The sequence below is a fragment of the Equus asinus genome, chromosome 5 (genome assembly GCF_041296235.1).
Source record: "Equus asinus isolate D_3611 breed Donkey chromosome 5, EquAss-T2T_v2, whole genome shotgun sequence".
Lineage (NCBI taxonomy): Eukaryota > Metazoa > Chordata > Mammalia > Perissodactyla > Equidae > Equus > Equus asinus.
Genome location: NC_091794.1, coordinates 50,197,501 through 50,218,309, shown reverse-complemented (window position 1 = coordinate 50,218,309; position 20,809 = coordinate 50,197,501). Strand labels below are relative to the sequence as shown.

The 20,809-nt window shown below is 38.9% G+C and overlaps 1 protein-coding gene across 15 annotated transcripts in view; it reads right to left on the bottom strand.

Annotated features, from left to right (window-relative positions):
* Window positions 1-20,809, bottom strand: part of MECOM (MDS1 and EVI1 complex locus) — a 533,659-nt gene that overhangs the window by 334,792 nt on the left and 178,058 nt on the right. For 8 of the 15 annotated variants that reach the window (XM_070509483.1, XM_070509485.1, XM_070509492.1 and 5 more), the window contains exon 2: window positions 5,493-5,585. The exons of the other annotated variants lie outside the window; for them this stretch is intronic. In XM_070509483.1, the coding sequence (XP_070365584.1) occupies window positions 5,493-5,585 (93 nt within the window). The remainder of the gene's footprint in view (window positions 1-5,492; window positions 5,586-20,809) is intronic. 15 annotated transcript variants of the gene reach the window in all.

Here is a 20,809-nt window from a genome sequence, read left to right as displayed (position 1 = left end):
GATCTTTCACAAGCTCATAATGGGAACTGAATGCAAAAGCCATATAATTGTAATCTAGAGCATGGCAGCCTATGATATAAAATATTTCCACTTAGTGTGACTGTTTTCCATTCAATATTATTTCCAGCAATAAAAGTCTCTGGAATATCACTCAGACTGGTTTAAGTTAAATTCCAATCTAGATCTTTGTTAGCTAAGGGACATTTTTCAATCCAGTCATCTTTCCCTACCCTACATATAATTCAACAGCAGCACTTCAACAGGGATAAAACAATTTAAGCTCCGCAGTTGTTCTGTGCATGTGTGCATGTGCTTTTCATGCCTTATGTATCTGGACAGAAAATGATTCACTTCACACACACACACTCTCTCTCTCTTATTTGGACCTTGGAGTTGAGATGGTTAACAAAAATGAAAATGCAAAGTGTGGCGTTCACAAGTGCACAGCATCTTATTTTCAACTTAAAAGGTACTAAAAAATATCTGTCTTGGCTACCCGCATAAGGAGCTCTACTTGTTACAATAAATAAGGACACACACTACAAAAATACTAACCCTCTGAGCTGTGAATAGGCTTCTGGTAGTTACAGAGAGAAAGGAAAGCAGGTAGAAAACTTCGGTTTGACTGTTGAGTCTTTGGTTTGTTTATTTTACACTATATGTATCTCCAGGTGCTCCACCATCCATGTCATCACCTATGGCAAATGTCCCAGTTCTTTCTCATGCCTATTTCTACAAGGTTCCTGATACTAAAGGAAAACATTTTAAGTCTCAGTGAACAATGTTACCGTCAATTATATTTTGTATGCTAGACTTTAAGTAGATGTCTTTAGTGAGTAGTATCATTGATTATTATTGTGATTTTCATTTCTATGTTAAATACAGTTGGCACAAAATATTTAGTACTTAAATAGTGACATATGTACAACTAAGAGTTATAGAAGACATTAAAAATATTTTCGTAATAGATATGAAAAAAATCTTCATAGGCATGTTTTAAATAGGCATGTTTGCTTTATGATGAGGCATAACCCAAAAATTACCTGAAAATTTGGAAGCACGGAGATAAACTACTTTTTTCCTTTACATCTGCTTCCCTGTTTCTGTGATGAAATGTTCAAATAATTTCTCCTCTCAAAGTACTAAAGTGTCTAGGAATGCTTTTTTATACATGTGATCTGTCAGGGCGGACTTCCCCGAACAACAGTTATCTTGGAAAAAATCAAAGTTTCCAAAAGGAATAGACCAAGATGATCAGATGCTTGGTAAGCACATCACTGTGACTCGTGCCACGTGCCCAACTACACAACTATACAACTACAGCCTGGTGGGCTGCCAGAGCAAAGCTGCTTTCACTGAAGGCCAGGTGCTAGAAGCAGCTTACGTCTGCTTAAGAAACAGAGATCTTTTCCTCATTTATACAACAGGAATGATATAACAACTTAAATAATTAAGTTAGTATGGGGAAGCCATTGGTAAACTGAAATGTGCTCCGTGAACATATGATGGGTCAATGTTGCCGTTATTATCTCTCTTTAATGACATCACTCATCTTCTGTCAGGAGAGTTTTGAGGACATTTACATAGTATTTGAATTAGTTGATTCAGTTGAAAGAATATCAATGGAGCATCTACCACGGAGGGGAGCACAGCGCTCGACACAAAGGGGGCGTGCATTTTGAAGATCAAGTCCCCACTTTCTAGTAGCTCACAGTTTGAAACAATTAAAATTCAGTTCTGTGCTGGCTTCAGAGAGGCCAGGCTCCCCAAAGGACCGAGAACTGACCAATAAAGGACCACACAGGCCACCATATATTTGTTGAATGAATGAATGAATGAATACCAAGATACCTCATTTATTTGGCTAAGCCTGGATATCATCCTTATTTTCATCATCTACTAAAAATCAGATATGAATATTTCCATTTTTCAATGAGGTTTGAAAAACAATATAAAAAATCAAATTATTTTTCATAAGCTAGGCCTAAGAAAACGCAAAGGCGGGTACATAGTTTTCTACGGCTTTCGTTGCCCTAATCATTTCTTGCATAGTTATACGCAGACTCTTAAATGCTGGCTTTTTATAGGGAATTTCTCAAATGCAAATAAATATATTTCACTGAGTAAAATCCTGACATGAATGGAATGAAAAATAGTAACTTAGATGTAAACTGCTAAGTTACCAATTAGCTTCTTAAAACAATTGAAAGTCACAGAGAGCCCTCAATACACAGAGGCGGTTAATTAATTAACATTAGATGTGATTAATAATGAGTCTCATTTAATAGCAAATATCTGCCTGCAATGGCTGTATGACAGAACAAAAAGCCTTCAGAGAGCAGGCAACTATATTTATCCTGATTGTGTTTGGGATTTTAACATGTTTTGTGCAGGCTGACAAATGGCCTATTAATTATCTAATGTTGTCTGACAACAACAGCTTGATAAAGATGTATGTTTTTGAATCGCTGGATGGAAACTGCTGGAGAAGAGCCCCGGAGGGGCCTTGCTGTCCTAAAACTGGGCTCCAAGCCACAATGACAGGCAAGACAAAGCCCTATCTCCCGCCACAGCCTTCGTAGATAAAATATGGCTTGGCATTAGGGACATTTTTTTTTTCTTTCAGAAAACTGCTTCTGCAATATCTGATTAGGAAAAGGAGGAGTAGGTCTTTACTAAATTGGGGTTAAGGCATAATCAATATCATATATGGAGTGTCTGGACTATTCTGCATAAACACAGGCACTCCATGTTATTAAGGAGTCTATAATGCCGAGGAAGCATATGGCAGGACACTGCAGTTCTCTCTATTCTTTTTATTTAGAAGTTTATCTTCCAACCTGTTTGACAGCTGCTCCTAAGTGGTTTCACAGTGCCAAATTATTTTTATGATTGTTTGATGTTTTATTCTCCCATTTCAGTTAATGAGATAGGATCCCACAATGGCCATAATTCAGGGCTGTCAGAACTAAAAAGCATGCTTGTGGCAAGAGAGCCTGATGGTAAATAAGGCTAAAAGCAATGGATAATAAAAAACTCTGTTATCAGAGTCGCCTTTGCAATCAAAACTTGTTGGGGTCAGAGCCTTCCTTTCTTTGTGTGGCTTCTGGATATTCCCAGCCCAGCGCGAGGTCCCTGACCACCCTACTCCATCACCCATTTTGACTCTGCAAACTAGTCCACATCTCCTTGGAAAGGCACAGGAGGAATAATATTAACTAAGAAATGTTAGAAGGTCTTAAAGATATCGAGTGCTATATTCTAATTAAAGGGCTTGTGTATCATTTACGGTGCCAAGTGAGTAATTTGTCATACGCTGTTAGAGAGAAATTGTTCAACAAATAACCTTTACAAGAGTCTTGAGAACAGCTTCATAATTGAAATCCCTAATGGTTTTGCTGGGAACTTTTATTAAGGTTTGAGGGTTTTGTTTTTTTTCCCCTCTCCCTCAAGAGTTTATAGCAACTTATGGTTGTAATGTAGCAACTTTCTTTTAAAAAAGAAAGCCCTTTCTTAATTATATTTACAAATGCCGTAAGTATTAGCAAGGCCATTTCTGCTAATAATCAAAATACAGTTATTTGCAAAGAAGAAAATGGGAGCCTTGTTTTGTTTATGCTTTTATTTTTGCTTTTGCTATTCCTAATGGAGAAAGAAGCTTTAAGAGAAATGTTATAAAGTTACCTGAATTTAGAATTTTTTTATCTTACACTGAAGTTCACAATCTTTATTTCAGTGTAACACAATCCCTGAAAATGTGATGATAAAAAAATTCAAAGTCACTACCAGACTGTAACATACATTATTATTTGAAAGTTCAAAAAATGAAAAGTTATCACTTTCTCAAACAATATTTCTTTCTTCTTATTACACATTTAAAATAATGGTCCTTCATAGGCAGAAAATAGCATGGCAAAAACTCAAATAATAGTAAGTCCCATAGCTAATTACAAAGCCTGACATGCCTCATGCAGAAACACTCCCTGATGAGTACCAAAGATTGGCTGCTTTATAAATATTTAATGCTTGCCAGTAACCCCGGTTTTTCTCTCACATCTAAGCCTAAACCATTTGTCTCCTCTTACAATCAGCCATGTCTATGTGGTGTCATCATGTCTGAACAAGTTTGACTTACTACATGTTTTCCAGGATACAAAATTCAGGACATGACACATCTCCATAATGTGAACGGAACAATTACCCAAGCGAAGACAGATGGAAAAAAAAGGAATTTTAAATGGGCTAAGTGTCACTATAAGGTTAGTTGCAGAGAACTCAAGTCAGAAAAACGGAACATCAGAAAGTGATGATTAGTATGGATCTATTATGGACAACTGTCAAAGATACAGTTCTTGCAATAGTTTTTGTGTGAATTTGGATTCTCTTCGGCAACCAAATAAAGTTATAAAAAACTGCACTCCCCCAATATAGGGATGTTTATATCCACGTAACATAATGCTGTCTCCTCATTTATACTGAGCCACTCCTGGGGAACAGTGTGATGGTCTCTAATCAGGGCTGCTAATGGCACATGAGTCAATAGAAAAACTTTGACAATTGAACGAGTGGTTCCTATTAAGGGGTCTTAGAAGAAGTTAAAGGTAAAGATTGTTACTCCATGACTGATGAGCTGTCACCACCCCTGAACTATCTTAAAAGCCATGAGCATCTCTATGACAAGGACTCTCACAGTTCCTGAGCATTTCACAAGTGAATATCACCTCCTCAAAGACCAGAAGCATGTCTGGCAACTCCCAGAACAGTAAACACACAAACAAACCCAACTACAAGTCATAGGTGGAGCACAGCCTCCCCATCCATCTTATGTATGACACTCAGGAAAGCCCAAGACGCTGAGACCCCAGCCACCTCCACTCCGCCATTGTTGCTGGTTTGCTTGGTCCATCATGAATGTTGCCCTCACTGGCTTAACTTGACTAACGTTTGTGAATATATTTCTTATGCATTTACTGGAAGAAACCTTTTGAGCCTGATCCAGACCAGGGCCTGGACACTCACGGCCTGTGGGCAGTCTTTGGCCTGCAGAAGTAGATTATGTCATCCCCAGTGTGTCTCTTCTCCTTTCAAAAAAAATTTCATTTTACTTGTCAACGTTTAAAAGTGAGAACATTTTACATTAATAAAGAATCAGATTTCTAGCTTCTTGAAAATTTGTAAGGCCTACCAATAAGGGATCCACACCCTAAGGAGAGAGACAAAGGAGGGAGCTCCCTTTAGACATCACAATCTTTCTTGGATCTTCCGTGACCACTGCATGACTCTTTCCCTCATTCACATTTCTCACCTCACTCCTGCTCTTGCTTTTAAACAACACCCAAAACCTAGTCCAAACTTTTTCACTGCACGAAAAAGAGATGCGGAGGATTTCAGTAGAAGTGATCAATGTTACAAAACTAGTCTGCTACAGAAGTAAGTTTAGATCCCAGACCTCCTAGTTGCCAAACCAAGGAAATTAATCATTATAAACTCACCAAGGCGGTCGTGGCCTGTTTTCAAGGAGCTTGGTACCTTGTAGGGCACACACGATGCATTTGTAAATGGCTGTGATACGGTGAAAGTTACTCCTGCCACAAGAAAAGGAAATATAAAGTGCCATGGACTTGGAGCATCCACACCACCTGGGAGATTGTCAGGAATGCAGAATTTCAGGCCCACTGCAGACCTATGGAGTCAGAGACTGCATTTGAACAGGCCCCACGCCATGTTTCAAATCCCCTGCTCTGGGGGAAGAGCTTCACACCATTTCTGAGTGTCTCCATCAGCCCCTCTGTAGGGGTGGAAACACATGGCCATGTGGTTCTCTTAGAGCCTCTGCTCACCATAATGCTATGCCTTGAGAGCTTAACCAGTGTTAGTAATAAACGAATTAGGATACTATATCAGGATCCATCCTTCGAGCCATAGGAGGAAGAGTCCATGTGTGTTCTCTCGGGGAATACTTCTGCAGGGTGAAAAGGACTGAAACAGGAAGAACCACACGAAACAGGTAGGTCTTGCTGTAGGGCAGTTTCCAGCAGGATGCTGGAGAGGAAAGTACACCCAGGGATTTGGACTGTCAGCAGTCCAAGCAGCCAGACCCAGAACCAAACAGTATTCAACCGCCCTCCAGTCCCTCCAGGCGCATCGTGCTCCAGCCCTGTTCATGGCTCTACCACTGTTCTCCAAGGCTGGAAGCAGCTCCCCGATGGGGCCCTGCCGCCTGTCTGACAGACAGTGCCTTCCAGGCACCTTTTCCCAACCAGGAGGGCAAAGATCTCCACTAATTTATAGCCCATACACAGGGCATTACTTAGGAGAGGCTACTGATTGTTAAGATACCCAAGAGGATTTTTCTCTTTAATTTGGGAACCCACAGGGCTTACTTTTGAGCTACAATTGTCTCGTTGGGCTCCCTGTGCAGAATCTCACCCAAAGAATTGAAAACTAGATCCAGGACATGAAGATAAAATGAATAAGTAAATTAGTAGGCTACCTGAAGGAAGAAGAGAATCTTTTAGAATGTACAGGGGAGGGAAGGACAATGACCTTAAAAAATACTCTACTGCTCTTGTCTGGTTGTATTAGACCAATTTGAATGTGTGCAAAGAAGCAGAATATACATAAAAGAATAATAGAAGAAAAAAAAATGAACCACAATCTTCCTTTTGGCTCCATAATTGTGTTTTGGACGTAAAAGTCAGACTATCCCCTTAAACAGAATCTCTGATGTCCATGTTTAAATAATAGATGTTCCCAATTATTACTAAAAGTGTCACCTCTGAAATACGAGGGCCACATACCTGTGATGTCCTCAGCCTTCCAGGCACACACTGAGGATGTGGATCCCTTGTTTTGGCTTCCCTTATCTTTTCTCCCCCTCGAATAAGAGTGAATGTCTCTGCATTATTCAAAAGCGCGCACAGAAATGTGATGTAACCTAAGCTAGGGTTTCAGGTGTTCCTTTTTCCAAGCATGGGGAAAGAAAATAGATGACACCACAAGTTTAATACTAATTGATTTATTACCTGCCTAAGCAAATCCCGGGCAGTGCAATGGCAGGCTTGGACTCAAAGCAAATGATTTACAAGATAATGTTTGACTCTGGGAAAGGGTAATCAGACCCAGATACAATGGATGATAGGATAATTGAGAAGGAATAAAAGAGGATAAATTGCCATGTGCTAATGAGTTTACAGGCCCTAATGGGAAGGACATCAGTTTTAACACACAGGTTATGAGCTAGAAGCAAGTCTTTCTCTCCACCCACCCCCCCTCCACTGCTAAAGATGTAGTGCTGAAACAAACCAAGATTAATGGTATCCCACTCATTTACTTCACCATTCTTTACACCTCAGACAGCTTCCTGTATTAAACATATAGGGCTGTGGTGCTTATTTTTTAAAACCAACTTTACTCCAAGCAGTTGCTGTCAGCAGACGCCACTTACCCAACAGTGCCCGGATATAAATGTTTTTGGCTCAACCACTTGAGCAGCAACTCTTCTGCCTCCCGGGTCCCTGGGGGCCTTGGAGCCTGATGAGTTGACGCCGTTATCTGCAAGCCTTTTGGCCTAACAGAGACTATTCTGAACCATTTATGCAACCTGGGTGCACTCACATTTGGAAATGGTTGGCTGAGCAGCAATCATGTCTCGCCTCATGATTCATTTTTATATCTCACTCACCCGCCATCCCACATCACCAGCGAGGACCGGTGACACTTTATTGGTATTTTTGATTACTGCTATAGCCATCTGAATTTTTCACAGGATGGGGGCCTCTGGTTCCAATGTAGCCGCACACTGTACGAAGGGTCCAGGCTACAAAGAAATAAAGGGGCAGTGGTGAGCAGGGCGATTGGGAAGTAATGGAGAGCTGAGGCACTTCCTGGGAGACTGAGAGCCTATTCCCTTGTAATGTTTCCACCAAATGAAGTTTAATATGATGAATCGCAGTGCAACTCCAGCACGTCTTCTCTTCTCAAAAAGGTAGCTCGAGTGCAGCATTTAAACATGCCTGAATGACGACTTGATTCCCCTACACAAAAGCCAGAAGAGTACATATCCAAAATGGCTCTTTCTACCCGTATTGGGGAAGTTGCTTGACAGCATTTCACATTTTCACACGTGCTTGGGAAATCGCAGTGCTCAGTCATGTTTACTGATATGATGCCAACCGAACTGTACTCTCATTCATAAGAGCTGATCCAATGTTATAGTAAGATCATAAAACATAACTGAGCGATTCCTTCTCAAACGATAATTATTTTCCTGACCTGATATATTTTGGGGAGCAAAGTCTTAGGGATGGATTTGAACTGACAACCTGGTGATTTCCGAAGCAAACAGGGTCACTGCGAAACTACAGGCAGTATTATGCTTCCACTCTGAATAGGAGATTTTAGGAACAGCCTGATCGTTTCAAGTTTCTGGCAGCAGTAAGACTTCACTGATTCATGTTAATTTGGAAAAATCGGTAAAATCATATTCAGTTTGTCACACTGATTAGCACTTTAATAAGTACTTTTATCTGAAAAATTGACTGGCTAATACAGACAGCTTGCTTCCAGTTTTCAGTTATGTCTGAAAATATCTGCAGTAATATAGAAGGATTTGCTCAGCCTAATCAATAGTTAAGATTCATTTTAATTAATATGGTAACTGTTTATGTAGAAGCGAATGCTGCTAACAAAATCTTCAGGCCTGACCTTCCTCTTTCACCCTCCTGCTAAGTTCTGCATTCCCTTATCTTGCAACTTTTCTTGTTAATACTTTATACAGCAAACCTATTCTCGAGTATACTAAGGGTCACCTGTAGTTCAGGCCACCCATTTTGATTGGATTCTTACAGTTTCTAAATTAGGCCTGTGATGTTATATCCTACAATATTTGTACAAAAGCTTCTGGTTTTAGGCTGTAGAGAAGCATCTGCGAGCGGGATCCATAAATGCTCTGAAACACTAAAGATGATCGTTTTAACCCTTTAGGCGGCTGTAATCCTTTTCCAAAAACTTTAAGACTATATTTTCTCTGTGGTAAGAAGAGAGGAGCCCGATTTCTCAGGCAGATAAACTGAGTCTTAAGAGTCATTTCATGGCTTCTGAAGGTCACGTAAGGAGCAGAGAAGCTGGGAACGAGTCCTGGCATCTCTGACTCCCACGTCCCTGTTGGGAACACTAGACAATACTGACACCCTCCATGAACTGAATCCAAAAATTGTAAAAGATAAGTTGTTTCCTTATATTGTTCAAAGAGGAAAAAAAAGAATAGCTTTCCCACAGAGAGCAAACAAATAGTGAATGGGCTCTCTCTTCATCCTATAGACCTCTATGTGAGAACATTTTTTTTCTTATGTGAATTCTTAAAAAGTCCGTTTGGATTGCTGCCTAACACAGAACATTTCAGAACAGACCTATTTTTTGTCTAAACAATAGAAGTATCGGGTCACAGAATTTCAGAGTTGGAAAAGACCTTGGAGATCGTAGAGTTCGACATCCTCATTTTACAAACTGAGAATCAGAAAGATTAGATGGCATAGACATGTTTATAAGTCATTCATAACAGAGGCAATTAAACAAATTACAAGGAGACTAAATCTATTGCTATGAATGTTCCAATTATTCTAGAAAAAAAAGTGCAAGGATGTGTTATCTGAAACATATTTGTTGTTTTACTGAGTAAGACTTGGCTTTTGTCCTCCCAAGGAGTTAAAGTAAATCTCACCGATGGTAGATTCTGTTGCACTGCAAAAAAAAATTGAACAAATATCAATGGACTCTCCAGCCAAGACCAGTCCATTACAGATTTCATGGCTCTAGGTCTTGTCAACCACTAAATGAGGAAATGGAAGAGATTAGCATGATAGCAAAGTCTAGTACAACACAGGGATTAAATAAGAAGAGGGTCAAAAATCCATGGAGGGGAATCAGATAAACTATGGAAAGTCTGAGAGAGACAGGAGATCATGTTCCAGGTTAGGTATCAGTTAGTCAAGGCCTTTTTGGAAAATAACCCTTATCTTTTATTGGGTGCCCTCCTTGCCTTCTCGTTCCCTCTCACTCAGTAAACTTGCAGCCTTAGAAGCCAGCTCCTGGAGAAAACTACCTCTCTTTCTGAACAGACAAGCAGTTGCACCAAAAGGACCTTCTTCCAAGGGCACAGCATGTTGATACTGGACACAACAGAACTGTTCAGTCAGGCTGAATGTGACATTTCTACTTGCCCCCACCCTACCTCCCTTATTTTCTTATTTCGTCTACCATGGAAATTAATGGAAGACTGTAAAATGAGCAACTTGAAAATTATTTAAGCTGTGGTCTCATCTGACTCATCATCTAGGACAGAAGTGATGGTGTGGGTGGATGTTCAAATAGATGTTTTTAGAAAGACGTTTTTACACAAAAAGGATATTAACACAAAGCTTAATGTTGTTCAGAGGAAGCTGCTATCCATAGCATAGTTTTAGAGAATCCTAGAATTTTAGGACATCAAAGAAATCTGTGGCTTTGCTTATCCAGAACTTTATTTTACAAATGAGAAAACTGAACTTTAGGTTTTCAGAAGTTTGGCCAAGTTCATTTCACCGGTAAATAGCAGCGAAAGACTCAGACTTCTGGGGTCCCACGGCAATGCTTTTTCTAGCAATTCTAGACAAGCTCACACGGGTCTAAAAAGACAACAGCTGAACAACAACAAAATATTGCTTTCCATTTTTTAAAAGATAGGTTTTTAGAAGTGATAGTGTATAAATTAATCACAGCTGTCTGGCAGTACAAATGTAACAGTAGCTGAGAACATACAGCTGATAAGGGAGCTCTTAACTCCTAAAGGAAGGCAAGATTTAAGGCATCCTGTGGGAAGTCAAAGGCTTCAGCTAATTCTGAAGACCTTACAGACAAATGGGAGCAGTGGGAACCCCAGTGAGCTGGTTTCATGCCAGGCCTTTACCTCATATATGGTCCTCAAAATGGTGGACTGGTATTTTTGTACCAGAACTACCTTCTTAATCTATCTTTGTTATAAAGCTTTGTTTTCTCTCCCCAAATTCACTATCAGACCGTGTAATTTGGCTCTCAATCATCCAGCCTGGTGGCATTCCAACGAGCAAAGAGCCAATCTTAGACGTCTTTAAGTAGATTTACCATGAACCCGGAGACGCAGTGAGAGACACGTTCTACCAACAACTAAATCCTCCGGCCACTGGAGATGGTCGTGGGCACCAGTGAGAGCCTATTTATTTGGACAGACTTTCAATCAACAGGTAGAAGCTCAATGTGCCAGATTTCAAGCTTTATACAGATATAATTTTACTCGTACACCAAAACGCAAAGCTGTTGATGAGAAAATTGCACACGTGCTGAATGATGGGTTTAATGTCGGACAGCCAGATGTTTTCACTTAGGGCTCTTCCTATCTCTGCCAGCAGGTGGGAGAGGGAAATGAAGGCAACAGTGTTCTAGACTAGGATTTCCTTGAGAGCAGGGAGTGGGAGGGTTTCGATTTTACATCATTGTATCTTAGCATTTACCACAGTGCTTAACAATAGTAGATGCTCTCATCAGTGCTTCTTGAACTCATATGGTGGTACTCAAATCAGTTAATTTCCTATTTTGTTTGATAAATAAAAAGAAATGAAGACTATTGAAATTTTTATGCTCTGTTAATTTTATTTAGCCATATTACACTGGAAAGGCATCCTTATGGACAAATGGAAATAGTCTTGGATAGTGGTTTGAGATTTTTTTCCTTCAAATTCAACAAATAATCTTGCTGCTATAAAGAATGCTGTAAAGGTATTCTTTATTTGTAAGTGCTTATGCCAAATGCAAATATAGTTTTACATTCTAGGACTTCACAAAAAAATATTTTTATAATGTCTTAAAAACAAATTTTTCCAGTGCCTAAATTGCTTTTTATGAAATCTCAGCCAAAAAAAAAAGGTAAACTCTTAACAACACACTCATATGTAAAACATACACACGGACTTTTTATTGAACAAATAAAAAGCTGAGATATAAGAAACTAGTTTTCAAAGCCCAGTTCAATAGGACAGAAAGTTTTCCTGTTAGTGGGCATTAAAGCTCATTTTCATCATTTAAGCCAAAGGAGCACTTGGACAAATGCTCAGTTCAAATATTTCATAGACAGTGTGGGCACACACTTATACGTCTGTGAGCATACAAAGTAACACACATATGTAATTTTACAATGCAATTTAAGTATGAGGAAATGGACTCCCATCCCCAGACACAGGGCATTAAAAAAGAAGCCACCCCACTGGGAAACGAAAGGATTAAGCCCAGATTCCTGTGCGGCATCATTCATCTTGCACAGGTATTAGCTTGATGTTCACATGAAAACATAAAAACTCCATCTGTTCCCTAGGCATATTTAGTTTGTTGTTCAGATGGTTTGTTTTAAAGATTAATTTGTAATGGTTAAGTTAGTTATTCCAACTGAAAAAGTGTACAAAATGGTGCTTCGCATCTGGTTTTGCTAAAAGTGTTAAGAGATATTTAAGCAGGTGAGTGTCATCCCTAAAGATAAAATGAACAAGGAACCAGATTCTGCCTCCAGATAGATGAGAGCCATCAGCATATGAGAGGAAACAAAATAAAAATAAGACAACGATTTTTTTTTAAACTCTAAGATCACCCTCAAATACACTTAAATTTTTATTTAGATGATTTAGCCCTATCAGACAATTTTCTTTAACTTGTTCTGCTTTATTAGCCAAACAAATATTTCCACATATCAAGTTTATACATTTAAATTTTCTAGTTTCTTCAATTGTCATTGGAGTCGAAAGTGGTTGGGAGAGTGCAATAAGCTGGCCTCTATTTTCTCTTAAATGGCAATTTGTGTCTTTGTTGTCTTGGTGTCAGAGATCAAGAATTTATGCAATTATATTTTTATTAAGTATAAGTGTATTAGGAGAATCAAAAATATGTAATGTGAAAATGTTTCCTTCACTCACCTGTTTTTATGCAAGTGATTATAGTTTCTGTACACCCTTGTCCAAGGAAGGGCCCTCCTCAATCTGGGAAGTTTCCATGAAGCTTGCTGAGAGACACCCACAGAGTGGGAAGGGCGAGAAGAAGGCCCACCTGCCCACCGAGGGAGCCAGAGCAGCCTGAAGAGAATGGGGCAATGGATGTCAGAGCCGGCACATCCAAGATGATGACATTATCCCAATCATCAGATGAGATCATATTTGTGTGATCATTCTTGCATATGTGCATGTTAGAGGTTTACATTTGGGGTTTTCCTAACACTTCCAAAACAAATAATTGAGACACTGGAAAATTTTGTTTTAAAGACAGTTCAAAGCAGTTTCTGTTATATTTTGGAGGGTAAAAATATATTCACATTTGGCATAAGCGCTTAACTGTAAAGCACATCTTTCCAATAGTCTTCATAACAACAGTATTCTTTGCTGGATTTGAAACAAAGGAAGATCTCCAGCCACTATCCCAAATCTATCATGGTTGTCCATAAGGATGTCTCGCCAGTGTAGGTTTCATATACTTTGATTACCTGAAAGTACTTTGGGCCCTCATTCATTGCTTCTTACTTTGATTTACCCTTGTTCTCTCTGCTTTTTCTAATTCTCACTAGATTAGAAGCAGCAAGTTAGAAGCCTATTAGGTGAGAAAGAATGGGGAAAATTCTCCAGGAAACTGAGGGATTAGTGTATTATTCATTTAAATCTATTGGGCTTTATGGCCATATGTATCACCTTAAATGGTATCTTTACTTCTATGCCAATTTATTACATTACAATAATTTCCCTCTGTCCACAGCTATCCCACTGCAGGTAAGTGAGAAAAAGAGCAGCTTTACCACTGTTCATGGTCATAATCATCAAACCTTTGTCTAAGTTGAGAATAAACTATTCAAGGCTTCTTTCTTCCAGTAAAAAATTAAATAGTAAAACTTTTAAGAAGTGCTCACAGCTTCTTCTGCCTTACTGTCACTGTGTCAGGCTGCAGATATCGTCAAATATATTAGATATTAAATTTTTTGAAAATGTTTCCTTAATTCACCTTTTTTATGTGGAAGACTCTTTCCCTTTAAAAATATTACAAAAATAATTAATCATATTAGAAACAGAAAAAAAACATTACTAACAAAATGTCCTGGTTTAAGTTCTTCTCATCTATCTATTTGTAATGTGTTTAAGTTCCCTCTGGTGTTTTAAATTCTTTCATTTTTTGAGGCAGCCTTGTTTGAAAATTAAGAGCTTGAATTCTGGGGCCAGACTGCCTAGGTTTTAATCCCAGCTCTGACACTAGTTAGCTGTGTGCCCTTGGGGAAGTTAGTTAAACTCTCTGGGCCTTAGTTTCCACATCTGTAAAACTAGGACAACAACAATATGTATTTCCTAGTATTGTTATGAAGATTAACTGAATCATTATGTATAAAGAGCTCAGAACAGTGGCTGCACACAGTAAGTTCTCTATAAGTGTTTGTCAAATAAATAAAATAAAAAGGCTTAAAGACAATCATTGATTAGATTCCATTTGGACGATGCCAGATAAATGGCCAGCACTTTGCTTGTCTTAGATTATCATCAAAATGTGATCTCTCTCGTTTTACAGTGATTTTCTTCTATGTGTGTTGACATCCATTTTAACATAATGGCATCATTTCATTTCACTTTGGCCTCAGCTGTTAACAGTGCTATTGAACTCTTGGTTTGGGTTTATTTATCTTTCACGTTTTAAGATGGCTTTCTCACTGTAATAAAATCCTCATGATGAGCTGACCAATTTTATCTCTAGAAAATTCAGTCTTGGCGATAAGTGATTACTTCTAAGAATACCCATAGAAATTACAAGCTCAATTACAACTCATCTGGCATTTTAAGTGATTTCTTCTTTGCCTTAATTATAGAATCTATCTTGATCTTCTGGGTTTGAGCTCATAATATTCTGAACATAATGTCTACACTTTATCTAACCCTCTTCTAGGGAAAGGTCCTCAAAAACTACATTACTTAGGAAGCAGAATGCAGTCATGGGATAAAACCACGTGTCTGTACAAATTTGCCTCTTTAAAACTTGTGTCCAGCTTACTTTGATCCTAATTTGTATTTTACTTCCATCTGAATGCTTGAGATATAACAGTTGAAAAATCAAGACGTAAAACAGGAGAAGACTAGAACTCCTAGCTATCCATTATTATTGGTAGACTAGGATCCATCGGTCTAACACGTAACCTTCAAAAACTCCAACATTTGATATGCATATGCCAAATGGGCTTCCAGTTGAATAAAGTGAATCCCAATATTGGTATTTAGAAGCAGGTCCCTCTCAAAGAAGCCTTGGTGCACACCTTTGACCCTTAACTGGGGTGCTCAAACGTTGCCTGTGATGATGACTCCCAGTGAAGGCTCTGTGCTGTGCTTGGCTGCATTTCCATCTGAGTGCCAACAGCAAGATAAATGAAAGACTGGTTCACTGGAGTACTGGTGGTTTGGGGGCTATTGATTTTTGGTCCATTCTCTTTAAAAGTGAGATCTAAAAAGTTGACAGAGGGTCATTAATTTCATCATATACTTGTCGTCTCATCCATAACCAATCCAGGGTCTGAGTGTGCTTGTCACTCTGTGTTTGCACTTTATTTGTTTAGGGTTTTCTTGGTTATTCCACTTTTTTTTTTTTTTTTTTTGCCTTTTACTTCGGCCCCTTTAAATAAAGAAAAGGTAAAAAAAAAAAGACATGCCAGTTTGTGAATCTTTCCTGAAATTGATGTGGGGACAGAGAAAATTACAGATATATAGAGAAGAGACTCGGATAATGGGAAACATTTAAAAGGCTCACGAAAGTCTCTGTGGCTGCCTTCTATTCTTGGTTTAAAAAAGAAAAATACGTAAAATTCATCAATCCTAATTATTCAATTAACCCCCAAGTGAATAAACAATTACATAGGTGAACTGGTGGTCTTGTTTTATTGAAATATTAACATACGAGTTGACAACATTATTTTAGGAAAAGCTTATGGGTTCTTAATAAACGCTGTTAAAATGTATGAAAATAATTGATAGTAATAACCATTAACTGAGTTTCTCTGGCTATAAGTTCTGAATAGCTCTACCAATCCTTCCAGAAACACAAACTGTGTTTTAAGGTATCATGAAAACATCTCTCTGTAGTGATTTTATTGTTGTTATGACGGCGGGTTTATTTTTTGTTTGTTTTTTAACAGGGTAAGGAGAGTTTGGCAGCCTCCATAATTATTATTGAAATAACCATCAAATAAAATCTTTAAGCCTGGCTGAATATTCAATGAGCTGTGTAAATCTGGAGTGCATGAAACAATAGCACAGGGCAAGAGTGGATTCCCGAGAAATAAGCAGGGACTCTGAGAGAATTCTGCAGCAGCCATCCAGGACAGTGACGTCTTACTTGACTTGGGATATATTCGATTCTATGGTATCTGTTTTGAAAGCCAATGCAAGGCTGCAAGTGGGGAAAGCAAAAGAAAATATGATTAAGTTCATGGGCCAAGGCAAGGAAATCCAGTATTAATAATATCACAACCTGCCAGTAAATCTCTATTTTATAGGTGAAGAAATACATTTCTACTTTAAAGTGTGTTTTTATATACCCTTGAGTGCCCAACAAGCTAAACTACCAAGGGAGCTCTACATGATTTAGAAGTTAATCCTTCAAATGGCTAACAATTGAATGCCTCAGCTGTTTGTAGTTTCCTACTGCTGGCTAATTTCATTTTTGTTTCATATGTTTGGTGGTAAGCTTTCATTGTTCGCTGACACTGAGGTTGTAAGTCTAGTTAATTTAGTTAAAATGAGGCTGGGAGTGTTCACACTTTTCTGCTGGCTACTATCAGATATGGGAGAACTTGGAGTGAACACCCCACAAAGAAACTCAGTGAGGACGAAAATGCAGATGGCCCGGCTTAGGGCCAGCTTTAACAACCACAGAGTAGGGATGTAAATAAACAGCTTTATATGTGTTAAGGCATCTGAGATCTGAAAATATTCCGTGCTTTGCATTATCTCAGACTCTGAGATTCCTTTTTCCAGCCAATTCTCTTCTCCTCTTTTTATTTCAAGTCATTTTCCCTCTAAGCCATTGCTTGAAATTGTAGGAAAGGGCGAACCCAACAGCCTTCATATGCTTCTTGCTACCAAAATCCCTTTTTTTTTTTTTTGCATCTACTTATCCATAAGGACTGTCAGAAGGAATGGATTTCCCAAAGCACTTGCTCTGTCTCCCCGCAGTGTCCCAGGGCTCTTTACACTTCTCCTTTTAGCTGCTCAAAGGCCCAAGCCGCCTTCCCACACCTTGGTTCCTCTTTCCTCTTCACCAGGTAACTCCTCCTTCATCCCTTTATCTCAACAGAAGCATCACTTGCTCAAAGTATCTTTGCTAACTCTTCACCCTGAGTCTGGTCCACTGGTCCCCTGTTCTATTTTGTGCCCAACTGTGTACTTAATTCTCCATAGCACCAAACAAGATTGTGATTAAATAATTAATTGTGTAATTAATCTTTTAATGTCTGTCTTTCCCATTAGAATGTAAGCTCTGTGCAGTCTGGGACAATCTCTCTCTTATTTGCTTTCCTATGCTCCAGGGCCTAGCTCAGGGTATACACTCAAAATTTTGTTGAATGAATGAATCCATTCCAGGATCAGTTATGTCACTTGCAAAATGGAATAAAAAGGAATCCTTGTTTCTCGATGTTTGGTTAGGATCAAATGACATAACAAATACGTGAAAAACACTTTAAATGCAATCAAATGTTATAGCCATTATTGTTAATACATGATAGTAGTAGTTGTTGTTGCTGTATCTGTTTCTGACATAAGAAAGCAATTTCTTGAAAGGAATTTGTCAAATAAGGATTACTCTGATCTTTCTTCATGCAGAAATAGATGACCACTAGACTGGGAACTGTGCCACCATGTCCCTCACCTAGCTATACGCCTCCTAAGCAGACTGCCACTTAGGAATCTGATTTCAGCCTTCATAATTCCATTTTAATCACCAAATTGGTTGAGTTCAAAAACATATTTTGGAGTACTATAATGGATGTTAGAATATAAAGTTCTTCTAGGACAAAACAATGGTCTGCCTAGAGGAATTTGTAGTCTAATAGTAGAGATGGACGTGGGAATAGGTCATTATAATCCTAGACAAATTCTGTAACAGAAGGAGCCATGGAGTTCTATTGAATTCTAAGAGACAGGCACTGAACTCTATCTGGAGCCTCAGGAAGACTTCCTGGAGGAGATGGTGACTGAGTTGATTCTTAAAGAATGAACAGGATTCCCAGGTAAAGGTAGTAAGAGCATTCTCAGCAGGATGAGCAAGATACAAATGTGAGAAAGAGTAAGAAGTCCAGATGGCCAACTGGGGGGGGGGGGGGGGCGGGGCTGTCAGAAGGAGACCAGCAGAGACTCTTTATCCACCATATCTTAGCATTCTAGCAGTTGCACAGGAACCTAAATCTGAGACATTGTTTCATCAGCCAAAAGTAGAATTTCTCAAACTCGAATTGCCAAAGCCCAGCAAAATCAGCTATGAGTGACTTAAAATCAAAATCCCTACTCCATCATACCTATTTTAGCATCAGTTAAATGGAGCTGCTTTTAGAACAGCTAGCTCCACAATAATTTTCTTTCTAAAAACCAATCACTTGAAAGTATGAAAAATGTACATTTCAATGCTTAAATAGGTCTTTTTCTCCTCCTACACAGAAGCCCTCCTCCTTTTCTCCTCTCCAGCAGTGCCCCCTTGCATTCATAAACTCTCTGTGTCCACAGAGATACACACATTTTTTTCTAAGAAGTCATTAATTTTTGAGTTTGAGAAATATGAAATAGACAAAGTGGGTAATTTTTCACACTTAGAAGAATTTCTCCAATATGTTTGACTCCTTTTCTTGCACAGCTGAAAAGAGATTAATATAATTTACTCTTTCCATTAATTGGCTTCACAGATCACCATGGGAGATGGTACCCAATCAAGTCAAACAACATGGGAAATGCCCACCGCACTCATTTACCGCCGACCAAGGAGCTGTGGTATTCACAGGGGAACCTCCGAGCAGCCAGCCTTCCCAAGAAACCCATATGATATTAAAGCTCCAAAGGAGTCAAACCTCATATAAATCGCTGAATTATCTTCTTCTCCAAAAGGCACCCAAAAGCACAAAGGAAAGAGAAGTTTCCCTTTAAATCCAAAAAATTATCATAAGCCAAGCACATGTGCCAACAATGTAGAAGTTTATGTGATTACATCACTTGTCAAATCACTTCTTTTCACAGAAGTTTGGAGCTGGAACAATTCTAGCTATTGCAGAGCTCTTCTCAGTAGAAGATGCGCCTTTGGTAAGACAGTCACGAAAGATGCATTCCAGCTTCCTCGATTCAGTCATAAGAAAAGGCCAGGGGGAAAATCTTTTTAAATCCTGAAATCCTATGAAACCACATTTAAACTCTAAAGTGTAGGAAGCTATTACTGTACCATTAGGAAGAAATCCAAAGATTTGGATTTAGTTTTATGGGAGAGAGGGAAAAAACGGGGGCTTCCTGGTGACAGCGAAACCACAGTCAGATCATCGGAGGTCCTCGTGAACAGCTATGAATTTATTCCTTTAATAACCCTGTTCTTCCTGCTGAAGCTCACTGCTGGCAGAACAGCACAACTCAATAGTCCCAGTCCCCACCATGAAGGAGGGCTGTGGGGCGCAGGTATAGAAGGGCGAGTGGAGAGGCAGGAAGGAAGTGATATTTATTACACTGGCCCCCTCGATCCACGTCGTATTTGCTCTATTCTCAGTCAGAGAAGAGAAATTCTGAGGTGTCGTGAGTTATAGCCCTTGCAGCATAAGCCCAGTAAGTCACAAAGAAAGAAATACCTTGGGAATACTTTTGCCAGAGTGTAAGTTATGAGGAATCTTGTGTCTCTACCACCCAGCAACAAAATGAAACTAAATATCACTTTTAGTTTTTCATCAGGGAACTAACTACCAGAGAAAAATGCCCATTTTAAAGATTTATTGATACATTCAAATACTTAAAGATGAGTCTAAGCCATTTTTTTATTAGAACAAGGCAAGCCTTTAAATGCCCAAGGTAGTTTTTTAAACTCTTCATCTATATTTTAACTTGAACATTTCGAAGTTTGCCTCAGAAGTGAAACAGGTCCCTGCTTTAATTTCTAGGTTCCATTCTGTCCAACTTATACCTAGCAGGATTTCCATAAATATATTTAAATGGAATGTGATGTACCATTTAATCAGATAATGGAGAACACTGATAAAACCAAGTAAAATTTCTCAGAAAAATCATGCAGCGCTTTGGGCTCAATATCCAGGCATCTAGCAAGGAGGAAAATGCTATCCCAGCTGAGCAATAATTATTCTTTCTTCGATTTCTAAGCTTCCATGGTACTGCAGTGGAGGGTCCAAGTCCTGAAGGCTGACCACTCTCCTTTCTTATGTGCCTCTGATTTCTGTTTTTTTCTTTCCTCTCAGCTCCTCATTGAAATGCCTGATTCTTTCCTCTCAGCTCCTCATTGAAATGCCTGAAGTCACATTTTTATGATCACTTAGGTGATCAAAGCACTTCAGTGTCTCTTTCACTTCTCTTTCTGTTTCTTCTCCACTAATATTCCTTTTCCATTTATACAATTTACTCTGTTTAATGGTTTTCCTGACTATTCCATTCACTGGTCCACCTCCTACTTTCATAATGTACTTTTATTCATGCCCCCTTGGTTGTAGAAACTGTGTTTTGTTGTCCATGAGTCAGGGACCTACAGTTTAAGATCCTCAGCT